General features: G+C 52.3%; 6 protein-coding genes across 6 annotated transcripts; 1 reads left to right on the top strand and 5 right to left on the bottom strand.

The window, feature by feature from the left end:
* Positions 1-3,907: 3,907 nt before the first annotated feature.
* Positions 3,908-4,836, bottom strand: IUM83_05596 (uncharacterized protein; the record flags this gene model as incomplete). The annotated part of the gene is made up of 2 exons (XM_067929743.1): positions 3,908-4,567; positions 4,642-4,836. The coding sequence occupies 2 exons, from the start codon at positions 4,834-4,836 to the stop codon at positions 3,908-3,910; spliced, it is 855 nt and encodes a 284-aa protein (XP_067798173.1).
* A 471-nt stretch (positions 4,837-5,307) lies between these two features.
* Positions 5,308-6,421, top strand: IUM83_05597 (uncharacterized protein; the record flags this gene model as incomplete). Its single annotated transcript, XM_067929744.1, has 2 exons — positions 5,308-5,928; positions 6,389-6,421. The coding sequence occupies 2 exons, from the start codon at positions 5,308-5,310 to the stop codon at positions 6,419-6,421; spliced, it is 654 nt and encodes a 217-aa protein (XP_067798249.1).
* A 148-nt stretch (positions 6,422-6,569) lies between these two features.
* On the bottom strand, positions 6,570-10,154 carry IUM83_05598 (Inositol phosphoceramide mannosyltransferase 2; the record flags this gene model as incomplete). The annotated part of the gene is made up of 3 exons (XM_067929745.1): positions 6,570-7,674; positions 10,050-10,071; positions 10,145-10,154. 3 exons carry the CDS (start codon positions 10,152-10,154, stop codon positions 6,570-6,572), a joined length of 1,137 nt encoding a protein of 378 aa, XP_067798253.1.
* Positions 10,155-18,017: 7,863 nt separating this feature from the next.
* Positions 18,018-18,638, bottom strand: IUM83_05599 (uncharacterized protein; the record flags this gene model as incomplete). The annotated part of the gene is made up of 1 exon (XM_067929746.1): positions 18,018-18,638. The coding sequence occupies one exon, from the start codon at positions 18,636-18,638 to the stop codon at positions 18,018-18,020; it is 621 nt and encodes a 206-aa protein (XP_067798188.1).
* A 189-nt stretch (positions 18,639-18,827) lies between these two features.
* Positions 18,828-19,106, bottom strand: IUM83_05600 (Dynein heavy chain 12; the record flags this gene model as incomplete). Its single annotated transcript, XM_067929747.1, has 1 exon — positions 18,828-19,106. One exon carries the CDS (start codon positions 19,104-19,106, stop codon positions 18,828-18,830), a length of 279 nt encoding a protein of 92 aa, XP_067798246.1.
* Positions 19,107-22,732: 3,626 nt separating this feature from the next.
* Positions 22,733-23,787, bottom strand: IUM83_05601 (Dual specificity protein kinase shkA; the record flags this gene model as incomplete). Its single annotated transcript, XM_067929748.1, has 2 exons — positions 22,733-23,272; positions 23,443-23,787. The coding sequence occupies 2 exons, from the start codon at positions 23,785-23,787 to the stop codon at positions 22,733-22,735; spliced, it is 885 nt and encodes a 294-aa protein (XP_067798245.1).
* Positions 23,788-25,538: the final 1,751 nt, after the last annotated feature.

The raw sequence follows: 25,538 nt of genomic DNA on the forward strand, positions 1-25,538 counted from the left end.
TTGTAGTCTGAGCATGACCCTTTCGCTCAGCCTGGCAGAGCATACATCCATGCCCGAACATAATCCGGAAACGCTTGAATAATCCGATGCTTTTCCAAATGAATGGGGTAACGTCGAGGTTGTTATACCAGATGAGAAGGTTTGATGGTCTTTCATTCCATAATGCCTCAAACGAACTGTGGCGGGCATAGTCCTTATCCTTGATATTGATCTTGCGCAATTTGCTGTGAAAGCTGATTTAGGGTGGAAGCTCAGTCTCATTGAGATCACTCGGCACAATGTAAATCTCGAAACGAAGTACAATGGATGGAAGCGGTATTTTGGGTCTGCCTTGAACTCAGGAGACATGTGCCTCTTGAGTTCGGCGGCAAGAAGACATTAACCGCTTCGCAACCAACTTCTGATTACTGGGGCAGAATAGGTTGCTGACGGCACCATCTTCCCCATACGTCCACGAACCTTCACTCGTCTTCTACTACCCATCGAATAGCTCGAATATTTAATCGTTTTTAGTCCTTCAAGCTCGTATGCGAACATCGTTATATATCAGTGTCTATATTTTTTCGCGGGGGCTGACTTTATAAAATTTGGATCTTGTATCAGGATCAATCGACTTTATATATCAGTCATGTCTATATCGTATTGACTTTTTTATGTGAGAAAAAAATAATTAATTAACTAAGTTCGGTTTTCTCAGTAAGTTCGCTTTTGGTTAGGTTCGACCTTCGGCTTTCGTTTGCGTTCTCGAATATTCTCTCGATTCTTGTCGTCGTAGCCTTTTTTTGATAAGCTAAGCTTGAGCTTCGCGCGTGCGCTCGTAATAGCGCTTCTGCGCTGCCTTAATGCGCTCTTTGTTAGCCTGGTATTGCTCAGGAGAATACGCCATGTTACTATATTACTAACTTTATATTTGTCAGAAATGAAAATAATAGGAGGTAAAAGTTGCATTCATTTACTTTTATACTTGTTCATCAGTACGTCTACTCGTACCTGTTGGGGATTGTCTCGACGATTACCTTGTCAGTCCGTAGGATACCTCATCGATAGTAACTCATTGTTGCTATCTGTGGTGCTCGGAGGTGTGGAGGAACCTCCTTCGCACCAGAGGGTGGTTAGCGGTAGTATCAAAGGAAAAAGTGTCTGTTGGTGTAGAACGTTCCAGAATCGTTCTTGTTGGTAAATTACCGTTAGAAAAAAACGCCGGCGTAATGTTCTAAGCATTACTACTGCGGGCGGAGGGTATGTGGTGCGAACGGAACACGTAGAATCCATCGTACAGGACCCACGCCTGCAAGGGAATGACGGCCACCAGTATCTTTGCAATCGAGCCATTGCACCACAAACGCCGGGATGAAGAAGTAATACGCGATCTCCAGCGGCAACGTCCACAGCATGAGGTAGCGATGTTCGAAGTCAGGCAATTGCCTTGTAGAATCGTACTTCTCCGCGTTTTCGACCAGAAACGGTTTTGGTACTTGAACGGAAGTCGCGAAAGCAGAACCGCGACCAAGGCGAAGAACGGGTAAACCCGGAAGAACCGCTTGAGGAAGTAGTCCACCAACGCAATAGACCATTTGCGATAGCTAGCTCCTTGCGCCAGCAGAGTTTCGACCTTTTTCAGGAATTAGCGGTCAGCGGGTGAGGACAGCACGAAGAACGCGTCCACGGCGATCGCCCCACGTTGATCCCATTCATGTACTCCTTCGAGTGCTGCAGCACCACGAGCATTGCAGCCAGGCCGCGGATGCCATCAAGGAAGAGCACTTTAGCTGGCCGCCTGAACCGGAGCCGCCAACTTCACCGTGTCAGTTGGTCGCTCCTTGTCCAGGAGCTCGGGGATGCTCACTGTCACGCTCGACTCGCCCGTATCAACATCGATAGCCTTGGTGTCACCTCGTCCTGCGCATGAGCGAATCGCTGCTTTTTCGCCAACGTCCGTTGAACAGGGTGAAGCTATGGCAAGTTAGCAATAACTAACGGACCTGGTGGAAAACGGTTATATTTTCTCGAAACCACTTGTAATGCGCACGTTAGCGTCAGTCACTTCTGTTTCGAGTGCAGACGGCGACATGAACATGTGCTTCCCAGGTCGTTCTTGTGCGCTGGCAGCGCTGGCGTCTGGGCGCGTCGAAGAAAGCGTGGCGCCGCGCTTATCGCGGGAGTCTGGTGGTCACCCTCGTCGCAATTGTGTTGCTCGGGTTCGGACTGCGGTCTTTCGTAGCAAATCGGCCCAACTTCTTCCGTGCTCCACCTGCACCAACTCCTACACCAACTCCTGAACCTCCGACGCCACCGCCACTACCACCGCCGACCACCGTACTCCACCCGAACACGCCGGCCCAAGCGTCCCTCAACCCGGAGGTGTCGTTTTCCATTAAGACGACGACCGGCCCCTTCCAGAGTACTCGGAATCGTTCCCGCAGTTTGGCAAGAGCGAACCGGGACAGCACTACCGCATCGAGAACACGCGAATGCTGGCCAAACCGTCCACACGCAAGGAGGACTCGTTGCTCCTCGTCACGTTCAACGACGGCGAGTCGTGGGGATATGCAGCGCCACGGACTACTTCCAGCTCGTGAGCTCGCTCGACTTCCCGAAGGAGAAAATGTCGATCGCCATGCTGACGTCGTCTGCGGAGGAGTTCGCGAGGGTGAAAGATCTTCAGCCGCCAGATTCATGAGTACGCGCGGCTGTCGGTGATCTTCCGCAACGATTTCACGCAGGAGGGGCTGACGCGTCTCAACCGACATAGCGACAAGCTCCAGTCAAATCGCCGGCGAATGCTCGCTCGGTATCGAAACTACGCGCTGCTCTCGAACCTCGAGACATGGCACCAGCACGTGCGGCCAACGCCGACATAATCTCCATCCCAGCCGATCTTTTGCTCAAGATGATTCAATGTACGTGCGGACTCTGCCAAAGTTTGGAGCGTATCGAAGATGATCACTAATGACTCGTGTTTCTTGGCAGCGGGACTCGACATCGTGACGCCCTGTGTATCCGCAGATACAACTACCAAAGCAACGACTCCTACGACTACGACTTGAACGCGTGGGTTGGACATCGCAAAGTTCGGTCACCTGGGGAAGAGGTTTCGTGCCAGGGCCGCTAAGTTTAAGGAATATGCACGATCTCCAGGGAGAGAACCAAATTGCTGTGTCGCTGGACTCGGTGGGTGGCACGATGCTGTACGTTCGTGCAGACGTTCATCGACAAGGTGTGATCTTCCAGCTTACTACACTATCGGAAGCGAGTGGGGGCGGAGGGCTACGACGGCATCGAGACTGAGGGTTTCTGCTACAACGCACACTTCCTCGGCTTTAGGTGCTGGGGCATGCCCAAGAAATCATCTATCATGCTGTATAGTCTTGTGCTTCGGAGACTATATTTCTTATCGGTCTATTAAATGCCTACAACCTGATCTTCCTTCCTTATACGTTGCGTAGCCCTAGGGCATTTACCCGTCGAATGGATAGCAGGACTTCAACGCTCAGGTACACCCATCCGAGCTCCCATGTAGAACATGCGTCGGCGTAGCAGTATGGGTGCAAATTGATCAGGTAGTGGGGTAGCGCCGAATCCACGAAGACACTCGCTAGGCCAACCACCCGTGAAATTCGTCTTTGTCACTCCATTTGGCGCGCGTTTACTCCGAGGAGTGACGTGCGTTGGATTCGTGTTGTACAGCACATTGGTTGTTGCTGTGTGGTGGCTAGTTAGCCCCTCTGCGAACGGATCCAGCAAAGCCTTGCCGTTAACGTACAGAAATTCAGGTATTTCGCTTTCCACTGGCATGAAGTGCGCGATACTGCCGCAGAGAATCGTTGTGTGTTTCGAGGTCTCGATTCGTCGACGAGTCGACGACGCTGACGCCCAGGGAGAGAAGAAGTACTCATTCTTGGCCAACTCAAAGCTCAACCAGAAGGTCTCTTTGTCTCCAAACGAGAAGGACGAAGAAAACTTCTCGTTTAAATCCATTGTTCTTGAAACGCTCCTGAGTAATAAGCCACCACAGTGCCGCCATGGCATTTCCAGAGCGAGACTTATCCACAACGACGACTGACGAGTCTTGTTCGTGGTGGGTCTCGCCCCTGAAGGCGAACGACTTCCTCAGATGAGCGGACGGAGAGTAGCCGCTACTCACCCCAATACTAGAGTAGTTGAACCCGTGCAGGAGGTTATCCAGGTACGACCTATTATTTACCATTTCTTGGTTGAAAAAGAACTTGCCATCGATCACTCGATCGTAGAAGAAGGTGGTCCCCGTGCGCTTGTAGCCCTCGGTTGTACGCAGTACTGCTGGGTCACGCATGAACAGGTCATCCACGTCGAGCAGAATAACTTCAGTCGCGTCCGAATGATACAGGGCCAGAGGCTTGATCCACCAGTTGCGGAATTGTCTCGCCAACTCAATGTTCATTTCGCCACGCTCCACAAGATCCGAGCACACGTCCACGATTTCCAGCCGCGAGTCCGCCTCAAACAGAAGTGCTCGGGACTTAATTGATAGCTCGTCCGGTAAGCAGTGGTAAACCTGGATAAGGTCACGATTCCCGAGACAGCGCAGCTCTCGTACCAACGAAAGCCCCAATGGCACAACTCCGTCATGCATGCACATCACAATGGCGTTGTCCTTCTTACACTGTGGTCGAACTTGTCGCCACGGACATGGAACAACTGCGGCCGTGTGGCCATCATGGATAACCCCGTGTTTACGACAACCACGGCCAGCATGAAGTACAGGAGGAACAGGGTCAAGCGTACAAACCACGAACGCCCACTAATGACCCTGAGAAACCTCGCGAGGGCTTGCTGCGGGGTAGTGAACACCACCATTCTCAAGTCGTGCTTCATGCTGAGAACTACGAGTTTTAGATCAAGAAATGCTGACGGATGCTGCGGGTGTTTCCGCCCGAAACCACCGAAACTAACCGCGACTAAGGTCGCAACCATTCACCATTTTGGTTCGGCTTTCCCACAATGCTGGGCGGGCCCTCTGCTCAAAGACGCAAGTTTTTAGTTAGTGGCGGCCAGCGACTGGAACCTCCTAGGATTTTGAGTTCGTTGCTGGATTCGACCGCTGTTGGCGCTCATGGCAAACGAGGTGGCGCGGCGATTTCTGTAGTGAGGGTCTTCGTCTTGTGCGTGTTAGCGTTTGTGTCGACGTTGACCCTATCAACCTCATGGCCAACAGCTCAGAAGAACTTCGCCCCTCAATCGACACCAGCAGACGCCCGTGACTCAATTCGATACCTCTGTTTCGCGGGAAAGGGCATACTCATGTGCATGGACAACTCCGCTGTACCCATGGGCCTCTCGCTTGTGAAGGAGCTGCGATGCCTCGGGAACCAAGAGCTTGTCCAGGTGTGTCACTGCTTCCCAGACGAGATGTCCGAGCAATCCAAAGTTCGGTTGCTTCGAGCCGACTCGCGACTGGAGATTGTCGACGTGTGCTCGGATCTGGTGGAACGCGGGGTGCTGACACACCAAGTAGCAGAAACGTTCCGTAGCGGGTGGCTCGAGCCTCTCGCCTTGGCGTACACAGATATCGCCGAGGTGCTACTGACTGATGTCGACAATGTTTTCTTTCGTGACCCTGCTGTGCTGCGGTCAACGTCGGGATACAAACGCACGGGCACCGCCTTCTTCTACGATCGAGTGTTCAACCAGGAAAGCAACAACTTGACACACTTGAAGATTCTGCTGAGCGAGTTCGGCTACGCTACTTTCGAATCGAGTGAGGGGGTAGAACTTCCGGACTACGTCACCCGCAGTTATGCTTACAAGGACCAGACATCGCGAGAGCAAGACTCCTCGTTAGTCGCCGTGAACAAGCTACAGTCGGGCAAGGCCATGGAGCTGCTGTCCTGGTTCATCACGGAGAAGCGCTTCGAGAGAGAATTCTCCTTTCACGAAAGCGAGTTTCTGGTTGGCATATGCTCTATCCAAGCAGGAGTACATCTTCTCTCCATGGGGTCCAGCGTCATCGACTCATCCCGGAACCAAGACATGAAGGACCATCCGGATTCACTCTGCGGTAGTACGGCGCAATTCATGCCAGCGGAGGACGATGCACCGGAGTTGCTGTACGTGAACGGGAAATCACTTTGGACCCGTTCCCGAGGGACTTGATAAGCGTGGCGGAGCTCCCAATAACCTGCTCTACAACCCGACACCGTCCTTCGTTTCGCCGCGCCAAACCCGTCGGCCAAATGGAATCACGAACACCAGCTACACCGGTGACTTCCCGAAGGAGTGCCTCGTTGGCTTTGGAGCCGAGGAATTATCCAGTTGTTTCGCACCTCAACTGCTTCAGAGGCGAACCTTTACTTGGCCATTCGAATGGACGTGCTTTCAGCGCTTGACACTTGTTACGATTTCGCGTAAGGTGCACCAGACAACCAAGGTAGCTTCATCGTAAAAAGTAATAAATATGAAACGAAGCTTGTGCATTTCGTTAGCATGTATTCAAGCAAAGCAGAGGAAAATTTTGAATAGTGTTGAGTGCCGTTCTAACAGCTACGAAGTATCCCGCGCATCGTCGTTTGCAGCAGTCCAGTTTGCTGTTCTTACCAGAAGTTCCAGAAGTCTGCACCACTGCTATAAGGGTGAGCGTCACACCAGTAGATGAAATGTTCGGACGCATCACGGGCATTGAAAGATGTCGTCGAGGAGCCATATTCTTTCAGCTTGGCATCCCTGCACCAAGTGCACTGCCAGTGGTGCACAGCGTGCGTGTTGTTGGTGTATTCGCCATTGGGGAACTTCTGCATCCATTCACAGGCCTCTTTTGCGGCGGCGTCATCTCGAGTGCGGCATGCCGCGTCGAACGGCTCGGAATTCCAGTGCGCAATGTCAGGATAGAAATATTCAGGTGGGAATACTATCACCTCCACTGCTTCTTCAGACGTTGAAGCCAAGTAAGTCTCCTTCACGATACGCGGGCCCGTCAGCGACACTGGATCTCCAACTTCGTCCCCCCTGTCGAACTTATCCTTGATGTTGTCCAGTACGTGTAACCAGAACGGGTGCCCCGGTACGGAGGCCATCAGTGCATTACACAAAGCAGCGGAGGCCCCACCTTCTAGTAGAACTGAGTGCGCTAGCGGCTCCGTGCTTAGGAAAATACGATTGGCTCGGTGCAGCTTTTCGAAAGGCTTTAAGCACTCGAAGTCCGCATCGATGTATAGCCCACCGACGCTGTGAAGCAACGCGTACCGCGCCATGTCCGCTAGCGCCACCTTTTGAACGCTTTTGGCGACGTGGAGGTACTGTGGATAGAGGTGCTCGAATAGCTGGAGGTTGTCCTCGTCCGTCCAGAAGAGGTAGGTCCACGTCGGATTGAATTCCAGCCAGCTTCTCATCCACGGGAAGAACCGAGTTGGGATTTTGTCGGTAGATTTCCAAGACTGGTGAATGATGTGAGGAATGGTAGGCTCGGTCGCGCTCAAGCTGGCGTTAGTGCCGTCTGCATCGAGGAGCGCAACACCCTGCCCAACCGCTCTGAAAGACAGTCGATTGGCTTTGCCTGCAGCCGCTGGAACCGAGGTCTGGCTGTGGTCAACTTGCAGGAAGGACCCCACTCGAGACGTCGTGACCAGCACTCCCACAACAGACAGCGCCATGAGCGCCAAAAAGAGCGACTTGGGGAGAGAAGCGGACATCCATGACCAACTGGAGAGGCGACGACGCGATTTGTGAGACTGCACCATGGAACACAGGGGAGAAGTCTGGAAGTGAGAGATCGGTGCGGTCGCCAAGAGGCCTTGGCGATAACCGCTTTAGCCCGGGTAACGACCACTTGTCCAGGGACGTTCGTTTCATGCAGGAGCTCCCCACTTCTTCTTCGTAGGCTGTGGGCACGCGCATGGCAAGACTAGACTAGACGATGCTAGCAGCACGAAAGCCGCGATTTTGTACCCATTGCCGGTGCTCGCACTGTTCGTGGTCGGTATGACGGTCGTCCTGGTCGGGTATATGAGCAGCACGAGCAGCGCTAGGAAGAGCTTCCTCCGGAACCGAGTCGCGGGAGAGTCCCCATTCCACCAACGCAGTCACGCCTTCGATACCAGCATTTCTCGCGACAAAGCCGTGGGCGTATCGCTAGTTCGAGTCGGGAACGAGGAGCTGATTCAAGTGGTTTATAACTGAGGAGCGCGTTCGGCTCCAATACCCTTTCGGTGACAAGGTACACCCTGATTCAGTGATGGCCAAAATACATTGCTGGGCATTGTAAAAAAAGTAAAAAGTACGCAATATCTACTGCAACTACTCTACGGTCCTGCAGTAAGTACTGCAATACCTGGTTTGTTTGCAATACTATTGCAATACTACCCTCAACACTAGCGTCGCTGCTGCCGTTGCCCCCTTCATCGCCACCTAAATACGCTCAACTCCTTCCCGGACAGGTACTGCTCACGAACAAATCCCAGTGGAATAGGTTGAGCACGAATACTCTGCTCGTATCTCTCCATGTAATAAGCATCTCCAATGCAGCTCGCGAGATGCTTCCGCACGTTCGAGTATCCGGACTTCCAAGCCTGTTTCGGTCTGGTGGTGCACCTTCGGCATTGATACGAGACCACGCCGTCGGCGAGAGATGTTGTAGTAGAAGCGGACGTCGCCAGGAACGCTGTCGATCGAAAGTGACTGAAGTGGAGGGCCATGGCATCTGCTGGTTAGAAGGCAAAACCAAAGTGAGACCTGCTCACAGCTCCAGCTAACGAGTTCGCGCCCAAATTTGGAGGCCGAGCTCTCGTGACCACACGCCTCGCAGTTCGCGCCAAAAGCGCTCGATGCGTAAATCAGCGGGAGCTTTGGATATCACCTTGAAAAGGGATCCCGGAATCGCTTGAAAATAAGTACTGCAATATCCGGCGGCGCTGCAATACGTATTGCAATACCCCAGAGCGCTTGCAATAAAGTATTTCTACTGGTATTGCAAAATGACAATAACCGCAATACATTTTGGCCATCACTGCCCTGACAAAGATTAATCACCGGAACTGAAGTATCTTTTGTTTGTTTTGTTTGCTTATATTAGGAGACATTTTGGTTGTCCTTTGAGCTGGCATACGTGCCGTACGCGTTCTCGCCGTGGGGCGTGAGTGTGGTTCCGTCAACTCCGAGCCAAGACATGGAAAACACCCCAATTCACTTTGCGGTAGTATTCTGCAGTACATGCCCATTGATGATCCAGTCCCTGAAATGCTGTATGTGAATGGAAAGGCATTATTGGACCGGTACCGGCAGGGCATCGCGTTTGTGCGTCAGGCACAGTGGAACAACATGCTTAACTCGCTCCCATCACACATGACACTACGCTTGCCGCGGACAGAGCTAAATCGGTCTGGGCACGACAGGGACATGTTCTCGAAGTACTTTATCGGTCTGGGCCACGCCATTACCCAAGCAATTCGCTGGAAGCCTGCTTCGCAGGCGGCTACATTACTGGGGAGTACGCGCGGGCGTTCCAGGATCTCTGCAACAGTGTGACATATTTCAATAGTACAAGAAGCGAGGATCGTTAGTTTTTGATTGTACAAGTGAGATACTTCTCTGGTCCAGGATAAGAATATTGTGTTCATTTAGTGCTATCATGCCTTAACGGCCTTAAAAAATTAAAGGTCTTAAAAAAGCGAAGACTAAACTTTAGCTTGCGTTCGACGACCACCTGCTACTCGCAGTGGTAAACAATCTCTTTGGGCATCCCCCAGCACCGGAACCCTAGGAAATGCGCAGTGTAGCAGATCCCTTCAGTCTCGATACCATCATAGCCCTCTGCTCCCCATTCACTGCCAATCACATAGTTTGTGGGAAAAATGACACCTTGGCGGTGGACGTCAGCTCGCACATATAGCATTGCCCCACCAACCGAGTCCAGCGGCACGATCGCTTCGGTCTTCGTGTAGAGGTCCAGCATATTTCTTGTGCTCAACGGGCCCGGTACGAATCCGGTGGACAGAGGTGGTCGAACCTTGCGATGACCCACCCACGCGTTTCGATCGTAGACGTCCCAACCGCCATCACCAAACTTGCTTGCGACCAACGGGTGTATGATTTCGAGTCCAGCTGCATCATCACAGACACACTTGGGCGTTAGACCCCCGTTATCGATGGCATATTATACAGAGTTTGGACGTACACTGAGTCATTTTGGAGAACAGGCCTGGCGGGATCGAGGCGACGTCTGCGTCCAGCCACACCACGTGTTGGTGCCAGGATTGAAGAGTCAGCAACAGTGCGTAGTTTCGATAGCGAGCGAGCATCCGCCGACGGCTTGCCTGGAGATCGTCATTGTGACGATTTTCGCGGGTCAAACCCTCGGAGGCGAAATCGTTGCGAAATACTACCGATAGCTGGGCGTACTGGTGAATATGGTCGTTGAAAACACTCTTCACTCCCTCGAAGTCCATCCCGGAGGATGTCAGCAGGGTGATTGACATCTTCTCTTTAGGGTAGTTCATCGAGCCGACAAGAGAAAAAAGTCGGCGACAGTGCGGTTCGTGCCCCAGGACTTGCCGTCGTTGAAGACTGAGATCAATAGTAACGCGTCGCTGTCCCGGTTTCCATCTTGGGCAAGAAACTGCGTGTTTTCGATGCGGTAATGCTGCCCTGGTTCAGCTTTGCCGTACTGTGGGAACGATTCGGAATACTCGGTGAATCGCGAAACAACCGATCGGCTGGAGAACACGATACCAGGATCGAGAGACGCGTGCACGAGCGTTTTCGGATGCAAAATGCTCGTTGGCTCCGTAAGTGTCATCACATCTACGGCGCGAATGAACTTGTTACGAGGCGCCACAGTGATTTTTCTCCACAGGATCAACAGTAGGATGGACGTAGCAACGAAAACGATACTTCTTCGGTAGCCTCTCCTCGCCTTGCTTGTTGCTCGCAAGCGACAAAGTTGGAGGCGCAACAATAAAGCCTGCCACATTTCCTTGGGCATCGTTCCAGCCTTCGTAAAAGCGGGTCGTAGCTCTCTGCCGTGAGGGTTTTGCTGCAGAATACGCACTGAGGCCCTGGCTGGCGATGCAGTGCGGAGTTTCCCGTAACGACAACGGCACTTGGCTTAAAACGGACGTAAAACAACTCCATCGAGTCATCCGTTTCAAGGACTTTTGCCTGTTAGGATCGATTTACGTTGAGCACAGCCGTTAAATCACCCACCGCGGTGGTGGTCTGATCACATACTGTGTGATCCATAGTATGCATCTCGGCGATATCGAACCTAAGTGGTTACGACTTGATTTTTTTCTGCGAAAGACCAATGCGCACGAACCGTTATTGAAATTTTAGTGTTGTAACCGCAGGCTCTTTCATACAAAGCCGTGCCTCGCCCAGAACAGCTCTGGATTTTAATTTGCGGACAGCACAGCATGCAATAATCGGTAGCTTTCGCAGTAGTACTGCTCTCATCTCTTCATTAATAACGGAAAATAGGTAGTTCGGTTGTTGCTTCCACTGCCCAATAGCCCTAATCGGATCTAGTACAGTAATAAGCTAAGGAGCTAAAGTAGAACTGTATTGCAATACTAAATGGGAAGTTTGCCTTCACTTTTTATTAGTCACACTCCGAGGGAGCATCGCTTCAAACTGATACGGTACTACTACTGTAGTTAAGACTCGACATGCATATGGGTCTGCACAAAGAATATGTCAATAATACGGACACGTTGGCTCGTGCGGACCGTATGATAAACCAGAATTGTCCGGGTTATTCGTCAGATAACTTTATTTTACACCCAAATCGTTGCATTTTCGAAGCCTGATTCGAACGTTTTGATCGAGAAATATTGGCAATTCAGGAATCTTGAGAGATTGACCTCAAGTCCTATGTTTTAAACTTTCGTGCTTCCAAAATAAAACAGTCAAAGTTTAGTTCAATCAACTCGTTTTTACTTGATCATGGCATGCATTCTCCTTTTTTCAGTTTGCTTTCCGCGGATAATGCCGTTCGCGCTCAGGGTGCACTCTAGTTCACATTTATCGAGTTTCTCTATCCTCCGTACCTGCGGCTACGGCTGTATTATCTTTTTTTCCGTTTTAGCGGAATATAATATTCATTTAAAGAGATACAGCTATAATTTACCCTACACTCCCAAATTGACTAATGTTGCGCACCTTGGCTCACCTACGGTGAACATCGTTACTCCCAAATTCTCCATCCACAGCTTCAACGATAAAAGTGTTCCTTCCCTTGGCCGCCGAATGCGAGCCTCGTACCACGAGTTCTCTGTTGGAGTAATGGACCTCACAGAGGAATTAGGACAGAGGAGGACAGCATGCCATCGACACGTACTGTACGACTGTAGGAGCTTGAACGTGGAGAAGACGGTAGAAAAGAAGATCGGTGTCGGAAGCTTTATAAAAGCAGAAGAGTGACTGTTGCAAGCCTATCAACATTCTCCAATTGCAGAAGAGAAGCATCCGACGGATAGACAGATAAATCATTTGTCACAGGCATTATCGTTACTTAGAGGGTATGCAAAAGCGTAGGTAATTTATTTCAATCTCAACTGGATGGTCAACTTATTGTAAAACAAAGCCGTTCTTCGCCTGGATTTTGAGGTGAGCGTGCGAAAAGAAGTATATGATACAGCCTAGCGCTAATACTAGATCGCTGTCACTTAAAGGGAGGGCTGTTCGTTTGAGCTGTGAATCCGATGGTTGCTAATAGAGTTGGGTGAGATGGTATAATACGCAAGAGCGCTATGGCCCCCAAGTCGAAGCCCCAGGCAACCAAAGCTGCGTTTGCAAGATAATATAGGATGCAAGGAAGAGTGAGAAACGGATACGCGTGCGTACATTGTTGTCGTTGAGCTCGTCATCATCGTTGGTGCTCTTTCGCGAGCCAAACGAATGTACTTTTATCAGCCATTTTTGAGTCGGCGATAGAGTTATAACTAGGTCGTCTGCGATTGGCCGGAAACAGCTGTGCTATGAAGTGCAGCTTGCTCGATCTCGAGTCATTAGTCATTGTGATGAATTCTGTAAACCCCTCACTTAGTCTATCCCCATGCGCATGGGCACGACATCGAAATAATATTTCGATCAAGGAGAACGACATTTCTGGTCGTTGAGGCCAACTTGCTGCATTTTTCGTCAAGTAGTGAGTTGCGCTGATGGAGAAGAATAATTTACATGTATTAATAAAAAAAATAAGCTATGTGAAAACCTACCCCAGAGGTGGCATTCTGATTCCAGCGAAAAACAAATATTCTCATTCATAGTTCTGATTGCTGCATAATCGGCGATTATACGCGATAGGTGGAATCTCGTAATTGGCAGGGTTCTAGTCTGTGAAGTAGTTGCCGACACCTCCGGGACGTCGCTCCCCTCCTCGAATATGACATCGTGAAGGAAGCGCATGAAGTCCGTGTCGAAGTCAGCGGAATCGCAGTTGGCAGAGTTAGAATTACAGTGCACGCTCGAATCAGAAAAGTGGGAGGCAGGTCTCGAACGAAATCGATTGGACAAGGCGCTGGTGGACCGACCCCATTCTTCGGGTGTTCCCAGTACAACAACCTTATTAACCCTTTGGTTACCAGAAATTTGTTCACAAAACGGCAAATTGAATGTCGTAACTTACGACGTAGCAGTTCACTTGAAATCTGTATTGGTGTATGAGACCATGTGAGGACAGGTGAATAAATCCTTGAAAGGTTTTCTGTCGATGTCGTATAATATATTTCATTGGCTCGACCTTGATGTCGTCAATGTCTTAACATCCTCCAAAGCGGTCAAAGAGGAGGGAAGAAAATGGCGGGACTGTTGAAAAGCCAGGTCAGTCAGTACGGATAATGAAGCCTAAAAGGTACGTTGTTCAAAAACAATGCATTGCGATCGTACGAAAGTGTCACTCATCATTGCTGGCTGCGCTCACAGCCACTCCTACACGACATTACACATCATCACTATCGTCCGTCTCCTTGTTGCTCGAGCTGTCGGCTCGAGCGAGCTGCAGTTCGCGACCTGTCTTCTTCCGCTTACCAGCACGCTGTCCTGGACGACGAAGCACCACCCGCTTTCCCAAGGTGGGTGGAATGCTTTTCCCCGCATCGAAATCGTCGTGCCATATCTCAAGCATGTCTTGTTGATGCCCTTGTACTGACGACAAATTCTGTTGCAGCGCCACAATTTTGCGTCGTCCAGGGAGCAGCGCTCACAGAAGAAGGTTGTAGCAAACGACTTCTTGGCGTCCGATCGCAGCAAGGCGCACACCTTGCACGAGCGCTGGCGGCGTTTCTGCACGCCACTGACCGTGACCCAGTCTTCACACTGCTTGAGCTGGTGCGTGAATCGCACAGGGGCGCGCTTCCGCTTCTGTCTGCCGGCGACGGGGTAGCTACTACCCCAGCGAATTCTGCAGCCTTGAGCTGTAGCCACTGGTTCTGCAGCACTCCGAACCACTCACTGCGCTTAAACTCCGGCTTCGTGGTCATCGCTGCTGCCTCCTTTTGTGAAATGTAGGCATTCACAAGCGCCAGGTCTACAAAGCCGAAGAACAGGCTCTTGTAGTATTTAATGAACTTAGTCGACGTCTGGAGCGAGTACTTCTGAAGGCAGAGCTGGTCGTGGACGTCCACACCGCCCATCCAGCGCTGATAGTCTGTGACCGCTTTAGGACACGGCACTGATATCGGCCCGACTTGCTTCACGTTGCGGTTAATCGACAACTCGGACATGACAGCACCCGTAGACAGGTAGTGCACGGGCTTGCGGTCCCACCAGTGAAACATTACCATACTCGGAACGGACCAGGCAAATTTGAAGGAGCCGCGGGATATGGAGACCGGGCGCGCCGCTCGCTTCTCCTTGAGCGCAGGGTTAAAGCCGAGTCGGTTGGCCATCACTGTGCCGATGACGTAGACATTCATGGCTAGCAGCTCGACACAGAGCAGCACAGATGAGTAGAACCTGTCAACCACAATGACGTGCCACTGATGCCAGTTGCTGGCAAGAACAAGCTTCAGGTTGCGCACCACCGCGGCGGCACCGGTCTTGTGGTCGAATGTGTTCTCACCGCGCTCTTCACGTCTTCGCTTTCCCGCGTACATCTCGAATCTAGGAAGTAACGACATCCAGAGGCACGATCACCCGATACAACCGTAAGTTATGACATAGGAATATATAAACTAAACACAAAGCCGAACCACGTACCGATGGCAGTATGCGGTTCGTGGGTCGCAGGTCACAAAGATTTTGGAGCCGTAGCGGTGTGGCTTGTCGGGCATGAACATCCGAGTGGTGTTTCGGCGGAATGTCGAGAGCAGGACACCATCATCGAAGTGTGGCGAGGTCCGAGCCAATTCTAAGCCAGGACCCATCTGTCAGAAGCCCAAACCCTATCACGTACCGGCCACACGTCACTTGAAACGTGGATATTTCTTGACCCAAGTCTGGTTTTTGTACATACTTCAAGTTGTGCTGGTTACATCTGGAAACTGAGCTCTGCGAACGTCGAGTTGCAGCGACCCCAGATCCCCAGATCTATGATTTGAATTCGGGCTGGGGTCTGAGGTCTGATATTCGCGCTAGAGGCCGCAGATCTGAGGTTCCAGGCCTTGAGTCGGACTCTGGGCGGAGAACTGAGCCTTGGCCATCTCGATCTGTGATTTGGAGCCCCATGGTTGCTTAAGTCTCAGACCCCAGATCTCAGATTGGTGACCTCACAGTTTGGAGTGCCCGGGGTTCTGAGACCTGAGCGTGATGGCAAAAGTCTGAGACTTTGTGATTTGGAGTTCGGTCTGGGGTTTGCCTGTGCACCAGACCTGAGATGTGCAGTCTGGGGTCTGAGAAGAGGGCATGGCGTGCGGCGTCCGATTTCATCTCGGCTCTGGGGTGCCACAGCTGAGATATGGAGTCAACATCGTAATTTTGCCCCCAGCTCAGATTCCCAGACTCAGAGTCCCAGAAGTTGAACCAAAACTGAGACTCGGCAAATTGGTGTCACAGCTGAGATATGGAGTCAAAATCGTAATTTTGCGCCCAGCTCAGGTTTTCAGCCTCAGAGTCCCAGAATCGAGACATGTCAAATTGGTTGCACAGCCGGGATATGGAATCAATATCGTAACTTTGCTCCCAGCTCAGGTTTTCAACCTGGCAGTCCCTCAACTTGGGCCAAAACTGAGATCCGGCGATTGTGGTGTCTGGATGCACGGTGTTTGGGAGGTTAAGTGGAGACTGGTGCAAGACAGCTGCCGCTCCGAGCCTAGGACGTGACTAAAAGTCTACGGCGTGCCTACAGGGCCTGGAATGCGACTTCGTGGTCTCGCATACGAAGTGGGTACACAGCGATGGATACATTGCCGATCTGGGAGCTGCGGTAGTTGCTCTTTGAAGTTGGCGGTTGCCGCTTGGAAGGTCACTCTGAAGGGTCGCCCCGTTGTGGCTTTTTGGCCCCTGGTGTCAGGCACACAAGATTCGACCTGACCAGTCGCCTATGGATTTGGGCCAACGGGAGCCACAGGATCTTGGCGTCATCCGGATTACACCTGATTTGTACCCAGCGCAATCAGTGTAATCAGGTGATGACAGACCAAGTCCGGCCAAACCCGGCCACACGATCCTGGCGTAATCAGGATATCACTGATTTGCACCCCGGTGTAATCAGTGTAATCAAGTGATGACTGACCCAGACAGGCCAATGGAATGGCGCCAAAGCAGTGACGCGCATTCACGGGCGCCGCCAAGCCAGTAGCTTAGTGGGTGTCTCACCCTTGTTCAAGGTGTACCCAGGAGATGTTTGCACCCTTACTTGATAGGCCATTTGTATGTGCATGTGCATGATAATAATCAGAGTTTGTTTTTGCCCCGAAGACCGCAAGCTGCGGAGTTCGTCTTGCGCCGACGGGCGTGTCGCTTCACAGGGACCAAGTCCCTGCCGCCGGCGGCGCGCGCAAGGTCAAGTGGAGTTGCTACGAGTGTTCTACGGTCAAGCGCAGCTAACTCCAAATAAATTCAAGTTCAACAACCAAGCCTTTTCGTGTTTCGGCCCGGTTTGCCTTCGTTGTTGTATTTCCACACGCGAGACATTGGTTTTGCTGGTTTTTCTTGCTGGTTGGCAGGTTTCCTGGCGGTGCTTCATATTTTCGGGCGGAAGGTGCTCCGCTCTGAGGACTCGGCAGAGCGACACCTGGGATAGTTGTTTCTGGGGTTGCTAGTGGTATCCGTGTGGTGCGAATAGTCTGGGATAGTGGTTCCCAGCTTCGCTGTTTTGCCTACATCAAGGCGTGGTGCGCGGAAGTCCCAGGGTGCAGAGCGAGAACCCTGGATCAAGGCAGGCTCAGACCGAGCCAACTCTCGGGGCCACTCTGGTCTGAGGGGCGAGTGAAGACCGTTGTGCGGCTCTCAGTCTGAGCCGCCGGAGGAAGTGTCGTGACTGGAAGCGACTCGAAGCCGGAGTCGCTGAGCAGGGAGGAGGCTGTTAAGGCCCAGCGTCCAAGGGTCTGAGAAGGGAAGTGGACTAAGTGTGTGTGGAGTGAACGTGCTTATATTCAAGAAAACGGGGCACAGCGGACTCAGCACGTGCGTACAAGGGCCTTCCAAGCAAGGAGCATGATTCGTCTGGGGGCATCTGGGAACTGTCGATTTCGGAGGCAGCTGGTGTGGCCAACGCAAGTCTGTGCCCACAGCGTAGCCTTAGGAAGAACCAAGTCAAGGGATTGCAAGAGTGAGGAACACACGCCTCACCCAGCTTGGGATCTGAGGTCTAATCTCAGATTCTGAGTTGAGTGGTCTGAGATCGAGGTCTAGCCGCGAGGCTATTCCCTGATTTTGGAACCCGCATCGCCACAGAAGCTGAACACCGTCGACGGCGACCACCCCACCAGGAACCGCTGTTGGAGTTTATCCACGACCGGCCGAAGCTTCCACAGCTTGTCTCACGTCCGTGGGGCCTCGTTGTCAACGAAGTGGAGGTCGCGTAGGACATCGGTGCAGCGGTTACGCGTCATGTACCGTCCGAAGTTTCCCGCTGGTACGGCGCCATCCTCCACCATCGACCTGTGGGCCTAGAACCGGTGCTGCTGAGGACAAAGCATGCGTGCGACAAGTAGACCGACTACGTGCAGGATCTCATGGGTCTCATACTCCTTCTTTGACTTGATACGCCTGCGAATCTGCTGGAGCATCTCGCGCCGGCCCTCACGTCGCTTTGCGTGTAACGCTTGGGCTCGACGGTCGACTTGCTGGACCGCATACCGGTTGGTCTCCGTGGCGATCGCCACACACAGCGACTCCAGCATAAAGGACAACAAGGTCAGCAACGGCGATTCACATACCTCCCGCAGTTCGGCCGCAGGACGTGCTTCCTCAAGGTCCATGCCGCCGTACGCAATAGCATTATTTTCATAGGCCGACGATACCGCTGCCCATTTCATCTCTCGGAGCGCTGCCTGCCGTTGTTTGATCGCACGCTTGTCTCGGTCGCTGGCTCCAATCATCAAAGAAGCGATAAAGGCTTCGTCGATCTGCACCGCATCACTGTCAGACACAGCGTCAAGCTCGTCTCGATCGTGACCCGGCTCTTGGTCATCATCCTCGTCGACGTTGTTGTTGCTGTCACCCGAGGTGATGCTCTCGTAGTCGCTGGAGTTCTCGTCGTCCGCGACATAGTTGACGTCCACCTTCATGCGCCGACGGTGGGTTGTTCGTGCTGCAGATTTCTCTTTCAGCTCACTGTCGGGACCTGATAGGGTGGACAGTTGCTGCAAGCTAGCTGCGGCAGTCCGTATAGTATCATCCGCGTGTAGTACGCTCTGCGACAACTCCAGCTGCCGTGTTACAGTTCCACGCAAAAGTTCGACTCCCTGAGGCCCCGGCTAGTGGTGCTTCTCGTAGTTGCCCGGCGGACTGAATAACACATCCACAGTGCCCTGGGTTAGCTCAATGCTAGTGTCAATCTGGGACGGTCGTACCTCATCATCGAAGACGTCTGCCTCGCTCTTGTTCGATGCATGGACGTCCGGCGCGTTCCGCTCGACCGTGCCCTCGTCCATGACTCCCACATCGTTCGCGCTCTCGTCCACGGTATGGGCACACCCACTCAGCGTGCGCGCGCGGGACCTGCTTGGACTCGGAGCACATGCCTGCGCCCTCATTCTGCTCGCTCGCGTTCACGTCATGCGCACCCTCGCCATCCTCGCCCTCGATGTGCGTGTTAGTATCGTGCGCGCACGAGCCCACGTCCTCATTCTGCTCACACTCGGTGTGCGCACACAGGCCCACGTGTTGCGCGCATCGTCCTGCGCGCCTTTGGCATGCGCGCGCTTGTCCACGTCCTGCTTGGCCTCCTTCAACAGGGATTACGTATACTCCACGACTGCCGACTCCCCGATGAGCACGCGGGTGCCATCAGGTGTAGTGTATCTCCACTCGTTCGACAGACCGCTCGGTCGTTTCGCCTTCCTACCCGCCATGCGGAGCTTCCGCCACAAATGCGGGAAGTCGACGTCATGGTTGGCGGCGGTGCACGCGGCGGGGATCGTGCGGCGGGTGTGCGCCATCCAGCATATTCTCGAATGAGGAGGTCGGCCACTAATTTTTGCGATGTGCCCGCTGTTCCCCTAATCTTCATCCGGCTCCCTCCATGTTGTCCCATTTCTGAATTTTTGTTTTTGACCTCCCCGATCATATTTTTAATTACTTGATTTAAGTATGACTCGTACCTGTTGTTGTCACTGCAATGTCGTAAGTTACGACATAACAAAAAGTATGTCATAAGTTACGACGTTGGTAACCAGGGGGTTAATGAACGAACGTGGACTGAATGTTGCCTGAACGCGGAATTTAATCCAACGATGTCGCTCGAGTGATCAGATAAATTACCTGTCACAGGTAATATACTTGAGTACAAGTTATTTGAAATAATATGTTTTTTTAACTCAATAGAAACTGGATGGGTCAACACACCAGCATAATTTGATTTGAGCACTGGTAATTCAACATCACAGTCCCCTCATGGTCCTGTTGAACCGAACCGAATGAATCCTATTCAACAGTTATTTTGATTGGAGAATAATGACACCTGAGTGGCGTCCGCCTAAGGACTCTGGACTCTGGACTGGATAAAATCCAGTGAACTACTATTACTACAATAGTAGTAGTTCGATCTGCATGGGTAACAGGTATCACCTGTTACTTGTGTACTATTCGGTCGGTTCCCCTCTCCAACTCCTGTCTACCTGTTGTTAGCACTGTTTGTTTGTTCCTTCATCACAGTCTATTTGATTGACCTGCTACCTTTATCAAGTAATACAATACAATATTGTTCTTGTGAGGTTTTACTGCGAAAAATATATGCGATGTTATTTGGATAGCAGGTCTCTAGTCCGTAACTCACAAAGCGCTCGCTTCGTCTAGCATCTAACCGTTTCACCTATTGGACAAGGTGCAAACGATACTGAGGTATATGCATGCCGACGGAGGCGTTCTAGTTCGTCACGCGAACTTGAAGACTGCGGGCTCGATTCATAGCTTGGGCTAGCAACTCAGCTTCGTAATCTTGACGGCATCTAACCCAAATTGCATTGACGACTGGTAGACACCGCAAGAACCGCCACTTTTCCAACCAATGGGCATGTCTCGTCTGTGTTTTCGTTCAATGCGAGATCATCCATGACACACCACTGCAGGGGCTGACCAGGCTGACGAAGGAAGAGCCGAATCAGTCGGTCTACATTGTAAAACCGTATTGATCTAATTCACTCATCAGAACTGGGCTCCGAGTTCGCGAGCATTCAGGAATCCTCCTAACGGCATCCATAGATCGCGAATCTACAAAGTAGACAAGACATGAGAACAAACCCGCCCCAATCGCATGAACGATTCCCACATGCAATACAGGAACTCCCGTATACTTTGGATTCGGCCAGTCGACCAAATTGGAACTAGTTCGAACGGCTCAGGAAAGGTTTGTGACTTTACCAACGCTATGTGAAATGGCAATAGCTCAGCTTCAAATGCATCGGCCTTGATACCACGGGGCTATCTCCCGTTTAAGGAGTGTAGGAATTTCTCTGCGCGTTCGTCAACTTCAACCCCCGTTCGTCAACTTCAACCCCCAGCAGTCCCCTCCCACCCACTAGGTACTTTAACGCATTGAACATACCCGCTACCAAGCGGCGATGGCGAAATTAGCCTATGTAGACTCGTTTGTAGTTGCTCTCTGTTGCCGCTAACCGCATTGCCTTTTTCGATCGTCTCCGGATGCCCTCACAGAAATGGGCAGCGCTGTCAGGGCAAATCCTTTCCCCATTGGACTTCAACATGCGTGGGGAATTCGTTACAAAATCCTGCTTGTTGATACCCTTGAACTGGTCACGCACGTTTTCTTTATTAGGCTATGATGATACTTTATGCCCTGCTCGCTTGGGGTGACAATTCCAATACCACATGTTGAATGCATGTTCACAATCCGAAGGTCCCCGGAAAGAAGTCCAAAGAGCGATTTTTGCATCGGGAAGCCCGAAAACCTGATTTTGAACCCTATCATATTTTGCAAGTGCTGGGCCTACTTATTGCGGATGTGCACCCTCACCAGCGTCGATTTCGAGATGATTAAACACTAACGCTGTGGGCGCTATTCCACGCGGGCCATTAAACGACTTCATGGCTCACAATCGCTTTGAGCACATCATGGCAAACCTTCACTTCACGAATAACGCGGATACCAAGGTAACTAAGACCGCGTGGAAAATCAGATCCATCATTGGAGTGCTCCAGGAGACGTTTCCTTCGGGATATAAAACATCGCCAGTGATTTCCTTCGACATAGGCATGCTGGCTTCAAAGAAGCTCGACAACCCGACGTGCCAGTACATGAACGCAAAGCCGAAAAAATGGGGTACTAAGGTTTTCCTGACTTGCTGTGCTGATACCGCCAACTGCATGAGGTACCGCGGGCTCTCAAGAGCTCGCGGCATTTACTTTGGCTAAGTAATTTATGTTGTATGTAACTTAATGCTGTATGTATTGTTGCTATTTCCCCCACAACATGTAGGCATGAAGTGTATTGCGGCAAGGCGCAGCAACTCGATGAAGTGGGCAGCTTTACAGCAAATTAGCAGTCGGTGGATCCCAAAAGCGTATCCGCGACGGTGATCAGTAACCTTGATGCTATGCTCCCACCCCCTGAGAATGGGGTTTACCTCCTCCTTGTGACCGGTTTTATACGTCAGTGCAACTTGCACTCCAGTTGCTGAACCGAAACGTCTACAGTATCGATACAATCACAGGCGACAAGGCTGGATACCCGCAAGAAATTGTCGAGAAATACCGTGATCACCCCAAATTCTTCCGCATTGAACAGCGCGGATGCAAGTTCGTTTGGTGTTAAATTACTGTTTCCGAGATCAACTGGGCATGTTGCGCATCTTGCCTACAACAACGCAGCTCGCGAACTGCAAAGCATTCATCATTCGATAATCCCCTGATGGCGGGGATGTCACGAATCATTTTCAGCTTGGGTGAGCGTTCGCGTCTGCTCGACTTGTGTGCAATTAGAGTCCGTGAGCGACTCAGCTGATAAACGAATTGATGGCATGTTGGTACGCGACACCTTCACGTTCGGCGGTCAAGCCGAAGAGGAGGGGATTTATTTCGGGCTGATCGCTATTTCTAGGCGTGTGTTCTTAAACGCGACGAAGACCGTGCAAGCCGACGATGAAGAGCTGGTGTGCACCACGGATAGGACGTACAAATTCCATTTTGGAGGGTGGACTGCAGACTAACTCTCAGGAAACTTGGAAATGCGTCGAAGGCGCTTGACCTCGGTCTTGTACTTGCGGATTAAGGAGTCCGTCCGGACTCGGCGCTTGTCGTAGAGATCCTTGGACTCGCCATCTTGTTCGACGTTGATCATGATCCAGTGCAGCAAGTCCCACCAAGCCTGGCAGTTCGCCTCCATGAAATCCACGTAACGCGAGAGGCCAGCCATTACCGCTGCGCTGAGCTTGGATGCAGAGTGGAAATTGAAGACCATGGTGCGCTCAGCGAACGTGCGGTTCCACGGGAGCTTGGCCTTGACGATCTTGCCGCGCTTGTTCAGTGGGAGAATCGCCGTGTACAACTCTGCGCTCCAGCGGAGGTTCAGGAATTGAGTCTCGCTCTTCTGCGGCGCGTAGTTTGGGAACTCCACGGTCTGCGGTTTGCTCTTCCGGCGGAAGAAGCACATCTTGATCCCGAAGTAACGGTGCGACGAAGTCAGCACCGGGTCCGGGTCTTCAATCACGCTCAGCTGCGCCAACGTCAGATCCACGAACGCGATCTGGGCCAACGGCGTGGACGTCCGCGGTGACTCAATCAGTTGCCCAAGGACCTTGGGCGCCGTGCTGGATTCCTTGGCTGCGGGAGCGGGCTTGAACTTGGACTTTGCCTTGGCCGTCTTGGCTCTCTTAGTCCGAGGTGAGCGTCGAAGCGTGGAAGACGTGCCCTTACTCTCAGACTCTGACTCGAGCAGTTCCAGCTTGCGCTCGGCCCGGCCGAGATGCTCTTGGATGCAGTCTTCGACGCACTCTTGGAAGCAGGAACTTCGGACGTGGCGCTTGCATATTCAGGCTCGAACGCCGAATCTCCACCACTGCTGCTGCTGCTACTGGAGGACATGAGCTCAGTCTCGTCTTGGGCGGAGTCTTCCTCCAGCGGAAGCCACGGCTCGAAGTCTTCCTCCCGGTCGAACATGCTCTCAAGCCGAATTTCAGCGCAGAGGTAGTACATTTCGGGGACGCGATTAGCCCACGGTGTGGAGTCCAACTCATCGCTGCGGATCATACTGACCAGCATCTGGATCAAAGGCTCGCGAGGAATTAGAGGGTGAACCAAGTGATCACCGCGCACGAGCTCCAACGCGTCCTCGTACTTGAACCCGGCTTGCATCACCACACGAAGGTCGTGTCGAAGCTTCTTCCAGACTTGTGGCCCAGGCAGAGCCGCGCGTGCCCAAGCATCCCAAGTCTTCTCGCGCAACTCCCGTCGCAAAACTTCGCAGAGAGCCTCAGACGTTGCAAGCTGCTCCTTCAGGTCAGCGATCTCGTCCGCATGCGCGTTCAGTCAATGCTGGTGGTCTTCTTCCTTCGCGGCCAGATTCCGCTTGGCCCGAAGTTCCGCGCTCTGCTTCTCGCTCTCGATGCGCCCGACTTCAGACTGCCAGAAACCCTCCATCGCAGCCCACTCCCGGCGCAGCGCATCGTTGTCTGTTCGCAAATTCACCACATCTCGGACGGAGGTAGTCGCGCTGGACTCGAGAGCAGCCTTGACGTGTCGATACTGGACAAGCAACCGCTTTAAAAAGGAGAGCGTGTTCATTACGTTTTGCGTGAGGTGCCAAGGCTTGAATGCAGTCAGAACCGACGCGAATTGTCTTTGCATCGTGAGTGATCCCAACATGAACGCGAGGTTGTTGTCTGCCGGTGGCTGGTCAACGGGCTGGAGAATGCTTGAGCGCACACCTGCGCCGAGGATGGACTCAAGGTCGTTCAAGTCTTGGTCCGAGAAGCGTTCGAGAATCTGCAACGCCTCCAAGCCGCCATAGCCGTCACGCAGGTGAGCCCCATTGCGGCACCCCATTTCCGACGCCGGGACGCCGACAAGCTGGAGCGGTTCACTGTCCGCGTAACTCGGCGGCACGAGTCAATTAGCTGGCCGCTGATATCCATCGTCAACAAATGAGAAACTGGACGCAGGGACGAGCCTTGACGCGGAGATCCCAGCGTACTCCGCGTCGGACACGAGGCCACGCTCTTGCCACCCTGGATGAAGGAGCGAATGCGCGTTAGGACCCTTACTACCCGCACCCGAGGCCGGGGCGTCCGCGCTTAGGCCTTTGGACTCTTCGAGATCCTCGCCGGAGCTTTTGCTGTCGTCTTTCGACTCGGCGCCATTGTGCTCGCCGTCGTATCGCCGCCACCCGAACCACTGCCATTACCACCTTCTCTTCGTCGACGTCCCCCTGCTTGCTCTCCAGGTGCTCGTCATCCGAGGCAGGACCCTCCTCCGTCGCCTTGTGCGACCAGGACACGTCTTTCGCACCCCTGCGCGTCATCCGATTGTTTTTGCGCCTTGCGCGCGCCCTTCTCCGCTAGTGCCATGATGCCACGTCGCTTGAGTAGCCGGGACGCTGCTTTGGTGGTGACTGAGCGCCGGTGTAGCGTGTTTGAAGAAGATTTGGCTATGATATGGAACTTGGGAACTTGATTTTCAGATGGAGCATGCCTTGGCCACATAGCTGACAGTTATTGACTAGCTGCGAAAAGGCAGAGAAACGTGCGCAAGTGTGGAAGCAGCCCACGATCACGTTCAACCGAACTGCGTCCAAGGTCAGCCCCGTTGGTCTTGGGTCCAGCCATGATGTGCCAGTTCGAAGGGAAATTCTCTATGACAGACCATGACTGGAAGGGACGGTTGACACGAGGCTGAAAAGGATTTTTCCCGAATGCCACCAATTGCTTACTGACCCGGTCGGTGACGAGGCTAAATCCGCCATTCTGATTGGCTGGGATTGTCCCCGGACCCGGCCGTACACCGTGCGACAAGCT

Source organism: Phytophthora cinnamomi (assembly GCF_018691715.1).
Source record: "Phytophthora cinnamomi strain GKB4 chromosome Unknown Contig10, whole genome shotgun sequence".
Classification (NCBI taxonomy): domain Eukaryota; phylum Oomycota; class Peronosporomycetes; order Peronosporales; family Peronosporaceae; genus Phytophthora; species Phytophthora cinnamomi.